General features: G+C 42.0%; 1 protein-coding gene across 1 annotated transcript in view; it reads left to right on the top strand.

Moving 5' to 3' along the window:
• Positions 1–9,452: 9,452 nt before the first annotated feature.
• Positions 9,453–12,146, top strand: part of HEPH (hephaestin) — a 94,910-nt gene continuing 92,216 nt past the window's right edge. Inside the window, exon 1 of the mRNA XM_060137419.1 lies at positions 9,453–9,578. Coding sequence (XP_059993402.1) covers positions 9,549–9,578 — 30 coding nt within the window. The 5' untranslated portion in view covers positions 9,453–9,548. The remainder of the gene's footprint in view (positions 9,579–12,146) is intronic.

Here is a 12,146-nt window from a genome sequence, read left to right as displayed (position 1 = left end):
GATGGTTGTTGAATGGAGCTTTGTCCTAGCATTGAGATGCAGATCTCTGTGAGAGCTTTTGCCGTTTGATATTACTTGGAGCTGGGATTTCTCTGGTGGACCAATTTCCTGAACTTCACTCTCCCTCTTCAGAGGCACATGCCTGACACACAGCTGGAGCACCAGGACCCTGTCAGCCACATAGCTCAGAAGAAAAGGGAGAAAAAAAGAAAGAAAGGAAGAAGAAAAATAAAACTATTAAAATAAAAAATTTAAAAAAATTAAAAGTAATAAAAAAAGAAAGAAAGAAGAGAGCAATGAAACCAAAAAACAAATCCACCAATGATAACAAGCACTAAAACCTATACTAAAACCAACAAAACAAACAAAAAGAACGGATGGAGGGAACCCTAGGACAAATGGTAAAAGCAATGCTATACAGACAAACTCACACAAAGAAGCATACACATACACACAAAAAGAGAAAAAGGAAAAATATATATGCATATCTATGTGTAAAAAAAAAGGAAGAGAGCAATGAAATCAATAAACAAATCTACCAATGACAATGAACTCTAAATACTAAACTAAGATAAACTAAAACCAGAAAAAAATTAGAGGCAGAAAGCAAACCCTAAGCCTACAGTAGCTCCCAAAATTGACCGAATCAATTTTGGGATGATTCGTTTTCTTTCCAGGTATTCCAGAGATGCAGGATACATCAAGTTGACTGTGGAGACTTAATCCACTGCTCCTGAGGCTGCTGGGAGATATTTCCCTTTCTCTGTTTTGTTTGCACAGCTCCTGTGGTTCAGCTTTGGATTTGGCCCCACCTCTGCATGTAGGTTGCCTGAGACCATCTGTTCTTTGCTCAGACAGGACGGTGTTAAAGTAGCAGCTGATTAGGGGGCTCTGGCTCACTCAGGACGGGGGGAGGGAGGGGTACAGAAGGTAGGGCGAGCCTGCGGCGGCAGAGCCCATCAAGATGTTGCAACAACCTGAAGCGTGCCATGTGTTCTCCCAGGGAAATTGTCCTTGCATCCCAGGACCCTGGCAGTGGCAGACTGCACAGGCTCCTGGGCAGGGAAGTGTGGTTAGAGACCTGTGCTTGCACACAGGCTTCTTGGTGGCTGCAGCAGCAGCCTTAACATTTAATGTCTGTCTCTGTGTTCCTCACTGATAGCCGCAGCTCAAGCCAGTCTCTGGAGCTCGTTTAGGCGGTTCTCTGAATCCCCTCTCTTCATACACCCCCAAAATAATGATCTCTTGCCTCTTAGGAATCTCCAGGCATTTTCCTGGACAACCTCCTGGCTAGCTGTGGCACACTAGCCCCCTTCAGGCTGTGTTCATGCAGCCAACCCCAGTCCTCTCCTTGGGATCTGACCTCTGAAGCCTGAGCCTCAGCTTCCAGTCCCACCCGCCCTGGCGGGTGAGAGACAAGCGTCTCAGGCTGGTGAGTGCTGGTCGGCACAGATCCTCTGTGCGGGAATGTCTCCGCTTTTCCCTATGTACCCCTGCTCTTGTGCTCTCCTCTGTGGCTCTGAAGCTTCCCCACCCCCATCTCTGCCAGTGAAGGAGCTTCCTAGTGTGTGGAAACTTTTCCTCTTTCACAGCTCCCTCCATGAGGTGCAGGTCCTGTCCCTATTCTTATGTCTCTGTTTTTCCTTTTTTCTTCTTCCCTACCCAAGTATGTGGGGAGTTTTTTGCCTTTTGGGAAGTCTGAGGTTTTCTGCCAGCATTCAGTATGTGTTCTGTAGGAGTTGTTCCACATGTAGATGTATTTCTGATATATTTGTCAGGAGGAAGATGATCTCCATGTCTTACTACTTCGCCATCTTGAAGGTCTCCTGAATGTGGCATTTCCTACCATAATTCTCTGGGAATGAAGAAAATATTGACATGAGAACAAAGAAAAGATGAGACCTGGGAGTCAGCACTGCATTGTACATGCCCAAGAGAGGAAATATTGTCCACAAGACAGCTAGTTTTTTGCTGTTAAAAAGAGGTCAGATGACATTGACTAGAATTTTTGCTCAGGAGTCCTAAATTCAGTAGAAAAATGAACCAATAAACAGAAGGTAGAAGAAGGCAAATATTTAGCTATTTAATATAAGGAAAATAACTGGGAAGTTGAATGAGTTGTCTTGGGAGATCGTGAGCTCTCAATTATTGGAGGCATCCAAACAGAGTTTGTATAGTCATAAGGAAAGATTGTTGTATTGGGAGTTTTCTGATTTATTTTGCTAAGAACAGTTTCTTTGAATGAAGGTCTACATGACTGCTTAACCCAGAATATAAAACAGGTAAATGCAGCTCCTTTAAGAGCCCTGGGAAGCAACCTAATATGGAAGTAAACACCATCCATGCCTTCTGAGGCCTTTTTTGCTCACTATTCTTCTAACCCGAGGTACCCCAGGTGGATTTGGGGGTTAGGTGCTTAGAGGAACTGGGCCAGGCTCATTACAATGGGTCAATTCGAAAAGCATAGGGACTGGCAGTGACAGACACACAGGACGTTTTGGTAACAGACTTGTTGGTCAAATAGTGAAACTATCAAGTACAACTAAGCCAACCTTAAAACTGGAAAAGTCCCACCTAAGTCATCTTCCCAAATGAAGGTTATGAATGCAGCTGTTTTCTCTTAAGATTTTGCTGACCATGCCCAAAGAGTGTCTTATTGATTACTTTGTTCATCATTCATTCATCTAGCAAATGTTTATTGAGCACCAAGTCTATATGAAGTGTTGTGCTAGGCTCTGAGGCTACAATGGGAAGCAAGAAAGATGTGATCCCTGAACTCAGAGGGTTTCTATTATAAGCTGTGAAGACAGGCAGTTAAACAAGGAATTTCAATAAACTCTGGTTAAATACACATTGTGTTTTGGGAGCACATGGAAGGGCCACCTAACTGAGAAACACAGGAAGTCAGGGAAAACCACTTGGAGGAAGGGAATTCTAAACTGAGACCCAAAAGATGAGTGGTAAGAATAATAGAGTGAAGAGTGTTTGAGCCAGATAGAACAACATATAAAGTCTGGAGGTAAGAGAAAGCATGTAGTACCTTGGAAAACGGACAAACTGATAGAACTCCAGTATGGGTGGAACACAGAGTATGAGGTGAGGAACGACAAACAGTGAGCTAGAAAGATTAGGTAGGAGGAGCTAAATTACAAAGGGCCATATAAGCCATGCTAAAGAGTTTGACCTTTATCCTAGAGAAAATGAGAAGTCATTAATTTTCTCAATATAACAGTTATAATTTTCTTATACATAGGAATACAAAGAAAGAAACAAAAGTCAGTATATATTCACTTTCTAGATAATCTTTAAAAAAACAATTAATGTATGAGGTTTGAAAATTCAAACAGTTCAAAGTAAAAAATGAAATTCATGCTCCTCCCCAACTAGGTCACTCTCCCTGAAGGAAAACCACTGTTAAAAATATTTTTGTGATGATTTCCAGAAGAAAAATTCCTTATTCTCCTATATTAGTATATACATAGAAGTATGTGTGTGTGTGAATGAAGGAAACACAAAATGCTCATTGTTCTGTACCTTATCTTTTACTTAATGATATATCTTGGAGATATTTCCATATGTGCGCATACACACACACACACACACACACACACACGCGCGCGCGAGGAACATTTCACCAGTTTAAATGTTATCCTTACCCGAGAGCCCTGTTAATCTCCATATTACTCTAACTTCAATCAATAAGGCAAGCACTTTGGAGGATTTTAAGTAAGGGGAAAATATACATTTGTGTTTTGGACAAAATAGCTTTGGTTGTTATTTGAAGAGCAGATTTTGGGAGGCAAGAATGAAGACAAAAAGAACAATGAGGAGGTCATTACAGTGATTCAATTAAGAGATGAGCATGGCTCAGATCACGGCTATGGCAGTGGAGATGGAGAAAAGTGGGTGGATTCAAAAGATATTTAAAATATAAATATGTCAAGATTTGTCAATGAAATGGGTGTGGATAGTGATGGAGAAGGCAGGAATCTTGGATGACATTCAGATTTCTGGCTTGAGAAATGGGAGTGGGAGGGAAAATGATATCATTCAGTCATTTATGAAGCTTATCCTGACACACACCTATTGAAAATGACTTCTTCCTGAGATTCCCTGGTGGCGCAGTGGTTGAGAGTCCACCTGCCGATGCAGGGGACACGGGTTTGTGTCCCGGTCCAGGAAGATCCCACATGCCGCTGAGCGGCTGGGCCCATGAGCCATGGCCGCTGAGCCTGCGTGTCCGGGGCCTGTGCTCCGCAACGGGAGAGGCCGCAACAGTGAGAGGTCCGTGTACCACAAAAAAAAAAAGAAAAAAAAATGACTTCCTCCTTCTCTTAATTGTTGTAACACTTTGTATAGGCCCCCCTTCTCTCACTTACTATGTTATTTTATACTAATTAAAGGCTTTTTATTCCTTCATTGTTTTATCCTTCTTACTTGTTGCCAGCTCCTTAGTAGCAGAGGTGGTAGACTGGAGTGAGAAAAGTAGAGAAAGTAAGGAAAAAGAGACTAACATTTACTGATATCTTACTATGTGACAGGTGTTGCACTAGGCCTTTTTATAGACATTTTTATATTATATTTTCACAGCCTGATTTTACAGATGACAAACTGAGGCTTGTGGAACTCAGGTACCTTCCCACGATCACATACTTCAGGGAGAGGCAGAGCCAAGATTCACAGATTCACTGTCTGTGCCCATAGCCCACAATCAGGAAGCCACATGAGAATATAGAGGAGAGGTGGAAGGAGAAGCTGAGGCCATTTATAGAGCTGTTCAAAGATGGCAGCCAGAAAACAAGACATATTAACTGAGTGTGGAGGAGAAAGGGAAGTTTACTCAGGCAGGCAAGAAGGGTCTGAGGTAAAGGGAGTGGGCAAATAGGTGTTGAAGGACACTCAGGGAGACTGCAGATGAATGAGGTACCAGAAAGCTAAAGGAAATATACTTTTTGACCTAGAGCCAAATATTGGATACCTGAGTACCAAGGCTGTTGAGAGCTGTCGAAATCAGTCTACAAGTGCAAGTTAGCTGGCAGGGGGGTAAGCTTCAGAGCCAGAGTCCCTTAGCCCTGAGCAGTGGTTCTTAAAGTGTGGTCTTCAGATGAACAGCATCAGAATCACCTGGGAACTTGTTAGAAATGCAAATTATTGGTCCTCACCCCAGATTTACTGAAGCAGAAATTCAGTTTCTTAACAAACACTCCAAGGGATTCTGGTGCATGCCCAAGTGTGAGATCCACTGCCTTAGAAGACTTAAGAAAGCAACAAGTCGAATTCAAGAACCACAGCTCAAGAACTAGACAGTGTGCCCTGAGGGAGCCAAGGAAACACATCACAGCAGTGTAGATCAATCCTTTCAAAGCATGATAGAGCCTGCTGGTGAGAAGTGGTGGTGGGTAATGAAAAGGGAGAATGGTGTCTTCAGAGGTGTGGTCTCTAGGGGAAAACCCCTTCCTCTCTTCCTCCCTGCATCCCTCAGTCTTTTCCCAGAGTCCCTCTTTTTAAAAACTGCTAAGGGCAAGTTCATCAGAGTCCTGAGATAAAATGGTAGACTGGCTATGCCAGGGCACTGCTCAGGGCTTTTTATTTTCACAAGGCAACTAATGCTGCCACTAAATTTCACTGTGGGGAAGATGGGAAGAAAAGGAATATCTATTGACAGTCCCTAAGTTATTGAGCACTGTTCCAAGGGTTCATGCAAATTGCAGCTTATTTAATCCTCACAATGTTTCAGTCATGGAAGTGTTATTGTTCCAGTTTTACAGATGAGGTACCAGAGAGCCGGAAAGGTTAAGTGACTTGCCCAATGTCACACAACTCAGAAGGAGCCAGCCAGGATACCAATCCTGGTGTTTTTGACTCCAAACCCCATGCTTCTCACACTGGATAGCCTTTCCCTAGCATGAAGTTCCCTGTGATCTTCTCATCTTTGTAGACATCCCAGGGCCATGCCCTTGTGATTGTCCATACACAGATAACATGGAAATATTGACTGAGTAAATGAAAAAATGAAGGGATGGGTTAGTGACAGAATTTAAGACTTGAAGAATGCTTAAGCACATTCTGGTCTTGTGCTACTCAAACATGCTTTTAGTGTTAATGAAGGTCCTTACTTGTGCTCCAGGGTTAACCACATTGTCTGCATGGGCAGGCATACAAATGAGTAGGTCTCTGGGTATCCTCATCCCTGCCCATTTCCTTTCTCCCTCCTAACTTGCCTGTAGTGCTCCACAGGAAAGATGAGACTTCCATAGATAGTGGAGGTTTACTATAAGATTCTCTTTGGGGAAATAGTTTTGCCACCAAAAATAATTTTGAAAAATGACAAGTCAAGACTATCTTCTCCATTTTACAGGTGATGGAACTGAGTCCCATAAAGGCAAAGTGACTTATCCAAGATCACTGTGTTTTCTTTTGTAGCATAACTAAAACTTAAAACTAGGATTCTTGGAACACTCTTCCTTTTCTCCCTGAATTAATACAACTTATTTTCTAAGAATCAGGACAGAAGAATTTAGATTTCTTTATTAAACATTTTAAAATGATAACTCATTTTAGAGCATTTACTATGTACCAGTCACTCTGTTAAATAGTTCACATGTAAACTTTTATTTCAGTCCTTATAACAGCCCTATAAAATAGGTACTATTATCCCTATTTTACAGATGTAAAACTGAAGTTTAGAAGAATTAGATGACTTTTCCAAGGTCACAGAATCAGGAAGTGTCAGAATTGGGATTTCAATCTAGGATGTCTGATTCTAGTTTCCACACTCTTAATAATGTTGTCTTATTGTAAATGTCTATATTACAGTGGTTTTCAAACTACAACTCATGGGCCAAATCTGGTCTGCTGCTTGTTTTTGTAAATTAGCTTTTATTGGAATATAGATATACCCCGCATGCTACAATGGCCTATTTTAATAGTTATGACAGACAGAGACTGTATGTTCTGCACATAAGATATTTACTAACTGGCCTTTGACAGAAATAGTTTACCATCCTAGTCTATAGGTATCAACTTAAACCATTTTTAGGTGATCCTTGAGGAAAGGCACTAGAAATATGCCCAGGATTTGCAGAAGTAGGTACTCTGTGCCCTTTCAGTGAATTGCTGAATGAATAATACAGGCTCAGAAACCTAGCCTAGCTGGCCTCCTGCAGTCTTCACTATGTTGACTCAAGTGTGTCCATAAGACCTGTTTATTGTTGTCTTTTGTGAGTCAGAACACAGGCCTTATCCCTACCCCTCCCTGTCATAAATGCCTTTAAGCCTGGACTTGGATCCCAGCTTAATGGGTTTGGTCTCCACATTCCCACTCTAGCTTCAAGGTCTACATCTGTGCTAAGTTGGGGGAGAGACAGATCGTCCCAGGGCTGCTGTGGCCTGATCCAGCTTCCCTTGATCACTGATAACTTCTGAAGGAGCTGAAGAAATGTGCTTCCTGCCTTCTCCCTATTGGTGCTTCTACTTGGGTTAGCCTGGGGTGCAGTCTGTGGGGGCAGCTCCTAAATGTCTAGGCACCTTTAAGCACCTTCATTGGTTTATGACCCAGACTTTGCCCCACTGGCTCAGTCTTTGAAACTCCTCCTCCCTGGACCCTGCTCCAGACACTTTAAATCCAGGAGAGAAAAATATGTTGAGACTGCCTGAGGAACAACATCTGCTCCTAGCCAAGATTACCCCATCACAAAGTAAGGATACTAGGTGGTGGAACTGCCATCATACCTTTCTCCTTCCTATACCTGGTTCTGGTGGGTAGATGCAGTCCTTTCTAAAGAGGCATGGAGTTCTCTACCTTTTCTCCACGAATTACTCTGCACCCATTCTTTTCTTACACTTTGCATCTTTAAAATCTCTTTTCCTTCTACTCTTAATATCAAGAATGTGCCTTCTGGGCTTCCCTGGTGGCGCAGTGGCTGAGAGTCCGCCTGCCGATGCAGGGGACACGGGTTCATGCCCCGGTCCGGGAAGATCCCACGTGCCGCGGAGCGGCTGGGCCCGTGAGCCATGGCCGCTGAGCCTGCGCGTCCGGAGCCTGTGCTCCACAACGGGAGAGGCCACAACAGTGAGAGGCCCGCGTACCGCAAAAAAAAAAAAAAAAAAAGAATGTGCCTTCTTCATGGAATCCTAGATATGTAAATTTATAGAGCTGAGAGGGTCCTTACCTAGTTTAAGGTACTCGTTGTACAAATGGAAAGACTGAGGCCCAAAGAAGAGAAGGGCCTGAGCCAATGCCACATATCTGATTACTGCAAGAGCAAGCGGGGGTTGGAACCTAGGTCGCTTGACTCAGACCAGTGATTTTTCATTACTGTCTCTTTCTAACAGGAACAAAGATGGACTCTGGTTTTAAACAAATCCAGACTCCAGCTTCACCCAGAAATTTTGGGCCCCGTTTTGCTATTTTTATTAGTTCCTTTTTTATTAAATTTAATATTTCCAATTCTTCTGGGTCTTCTTAGTTTTTAGGATGTTGACTTATGTTAATCCAGGCTATCTTGTAGCTACATCCGGTCTCCTCGATGGAAAATGTGAGTAATACAGCCCTGGGGTTTCACCCTAGCAGCTGATAAAAACGGCAGAGGCAGAGTTAATGTACATTTTAAAAAATCGAGCAGTGACTGGTGGACTGCAGGCACTCAATAACTGTGAAGTCACTTCCTTCCTTGCAAAAGGGCTCTCTGTGATTCTCCCTGAAGTAGCACAGTGTGGTCGTGTGGTGGCTAAGAGTCTAGACAGACCCAGTAAAATTCACCCCCCACCCCCCCACCCCCCATCCCCCACCCCACCCCACCCCGCCTTTTACTTCTTAATTGTTTGACTTTGAACTGTTACTTTCTCTCTCGGAGCCTGCTTTCCTTCAGCTGTAAAATAAGGAGAATTAGCATATTCATTTCACAGAATAATTGTGAAACTTAAATGAGAGAATGCATGAAAAGTGGTTAACATAGGGACTGGCATGTAGAAAGCTCTTTGTTTTATTACCAGTTTTATTTTTCTCTATTACCAAGCAACCATGGCCTCAGAATATTAGGAGGGCTGATAACTGTACTTCACAACAAGGGAAAATGTTGATGGGGTTGGGGGCTCTTTTCACATCTTGTAACCCTTGCAGAGGGCCCTATTCCTTAAATGAGGCTGTTGGAATCCTGTGAGTTTTGACTGGCTACAGTGACAGTGCATTTCCTTCCCTCTCTCAGCAAATACCAACTAGCAAGCTGAGATAAGAGAAGTGCAGCCCACCCTCTTGTAATTCCTCTGGAGATCCTAACCGGGATTTGGAAAACACCGGATATGGTCAAAGAACCGTCCCGGGTTTTGTACCAAACCAGGCCCAGAACAAGACATTCCAGCAGTTTAGTTTCTGGAAAAGAGGTCACCTAGAACTGCCCCAGCCTCCATTCACCCCTCTCCAGTAATACCAGCCAAATTGGAGCCCCGGACTTTATTTATGAGAAAGGCTCTGTAACCCAGGATACAGGCTGAGCAGGGCTGGCAGACTCATGCTGGGGTCTGCAGCTTAGCATCACTAGGCCACTGACATGAATATGGAAGTGTTTTCTGCAGCAAAGGTAAGCTTTTTTCCCCTCTCTTTCCAAACCCTACCTTGCCTCCCTTTCTTTGAAGAAAACCTTTATTCAGCTTGGTTTAGGGGAATCCTGGGCCACTAGAAGAGAAAGTCAGTGGCTGAGAAGTTGGAGGAAGCATGGCTTGGTGTGCAGGAAAGTTAAAGTGGACAATACGCTCTCTTTGTTCCTCTCACCAAAATGGCCAGGACCACACTGGCTCAGCTGTTTCAGAGACGATCCTGGAGTTGTAGAGAGTAGTTAATTTTCCTGTTGAAATAGTGTGCTCATTTTCTGTCTCACAGTTTGTGGGGTTTATTGAAGTAATGGATCTGAGGACTACATAAATGGGAAGCTCAAGCACTTAAAAATGATCATTTAGTTTCATACTTTGAGATCCAGATTGGCACAAAGTAAGGCAGTAAATTATAGCTGAACTAAGCTATCAGCTTAAAATCTGAATTATTTCTCACACTTAGTGCCTAAGTAGAAGAAATATTTTAGAAAATATGGGTTCAAATTCTGGCTTTGCCAGTAACTGGCTGCTTGACTTTGAGCAAGCCCCTTCATCTCTCTGGTCTCAGTTTTCTATATGTCACATCAGGGATTGAAAAAATATAGTTTCTAAAGGTCTTTGTGGATGTATGTATCTAAAATACATTCAGTTTTTTACTGAGCATCTACTGTATTCTAAGCCCTTTGCTAGGGGCTCATATATCCATTATTTTGTTTGAGCCTCAAAACAATCTTGTGAAATAAATATTACCCCCAACTGGATGAGAAAACTGAGGCTCAAATAGGTGAAAGTGACTTGTTGAAAGGTCACATAGCTATCACAGGCAAGAAAGAGAATTTGAATCCAGCCTTTCTAGTTTCAAATCAGTATACTTTCTATTATACCACAACTGGGGTGTGAGGAAATAAAGAAACCTCCTTAATACAAATGCAAATATGTAGTGAAATCATATTGTCCCAGGAACAGTATGGTGATAATATACTGGACATGATTGCCAGGCTAGAGGATCTTAGGTTCTAGTACTAGCTCTCAGGATTTCAGGTGAGTCTCTTCCTCTGTGGGCCTCGATTTTCCCATCTCTGACATACTAAGATACAGTGACAATGATTAAAAAATAATACAAATTGTACTTGTACTACTCTTTTGAGACTTTAAACACTCTCCCCATTTTCCCTTCCAGTAAAGTCCCATACCCTCTGAAGGTGAGAAAATCCCCTATTTTGAGTCACAAGGTAAATAAAAAACCACACAGCATTAAGAAAGTGGAGGACCAAAAGGTCAATCTTGATGGAGGGTTCTATTAGTAAGACTTCTGAAATTGGAGATGAAACCTCAAGGATAGCTCAGCATTTCTGTGTCCAGCTGAGTGATCCTTTGTCTAGGATGAGAGTGTCCAGACCAGTCTATTCAAACTCAGAGTGAAGAGCATTGTCTCATTAAAGGATCAACTTGCAAATTCTAGGGAAAACAGTGATGAAAACTATCATGGATGATGGAGACCAGGCCCAGGTAACATTGGGATGCCAGGAAAGGAAGTTTTGACTAGTCTCAGTGTACACTGACTAAACTATGTCTAATTAGAAGTATCCCAGAAATCCCTTCTCTCTCTCTCTCTCTCTCTCTCTCTCTCTCTCTCTCTCTCTCTCTCTCTCTCTCTCTCTTTCTCTCTCCTCCTTTGAGCACCTCCTCCTTTTGCCCTCTTTTTTCACTTTCCTCCAGGATTCTTGCTCACTTTATTTCATTTCTCCTTTTACCTTTCCCTTTTATTTTTCCTCCTCAGTCTGGCCTTTCTATAAGACCTCCTCCTGTGGGCTCAGCTGAAAAAAAATAGCCCTGTCCAAGTGAAAAGTTTATATAGGGCTTTCAAATCCTTCATCTCATTTTATCTTCATAGCAAACTAATAGGGAGTCTGAAGCAGAGATTATTTCCATTTAAGAGATGATGAAATCAAGGCTCAAGAAACTAGGTGACTTTTTCCATGTCATACAACTAATAAATGATGAATTCATAACTAGAATCTATTTTCCTAGAGTCTAAAGGCTTTCAATTTTACCATGAAATATCCAAGTGATTCTAAAAGAATGTTATGGGCTTTCCCTTTCTTCTGTTTTATAATGATAAACAAAGTTTAAAAAAACAACAATAAAAGTAGCAACAACAAATGCAGCTTTGGGAATAAAAAGGGAAGTTAGTGACTAGAAGAAGTGAAAACTTATACTTATCAGATACCTACTAAGTCCTTGGTGCTATTTCTTTCAAACGCAGCTGAAAACAGCACTCAAACCTAAGTTTATCTGACTCAAAAGTTCTGGTTCTTTTCATATATCATTTTCCTTCCAAAGAAATTAATCTCAGCCATATACATGTGCCTATATGCTTACAATGTGCTATTGTATATAGGAACTTATGAGTGTGTATGTGCTATGGCTATCCATAAAATGTTAAAGCTTTGTGAATCTGGCAATTTTCATTTCTAAAGCTATTTCCTTGTCTGTAATAATCATAGCCACTAATACTTCTTGATCTCTTGTGCACTTGAGTACTTATTTGTGTTCTA

Source organism: Lagenorhynchus albirostris, chromosome X (genome assembly GCF_949774975.1).
Source record: "Lagenorhynchus albirostris chromosome X, mLagAlb1.1, whole genome shotgun sequence".
NCBI classification, from domain to species: Eukaryota; Metazoa; Chordata; class Mammalia; order Artiodactyla; family Delphinidae; genus Lagenorhynchus; species Lagenorhynchus albirostris.
This window is presented reverse-complemented; position numbering and strand designations above follow the sequence as displayed.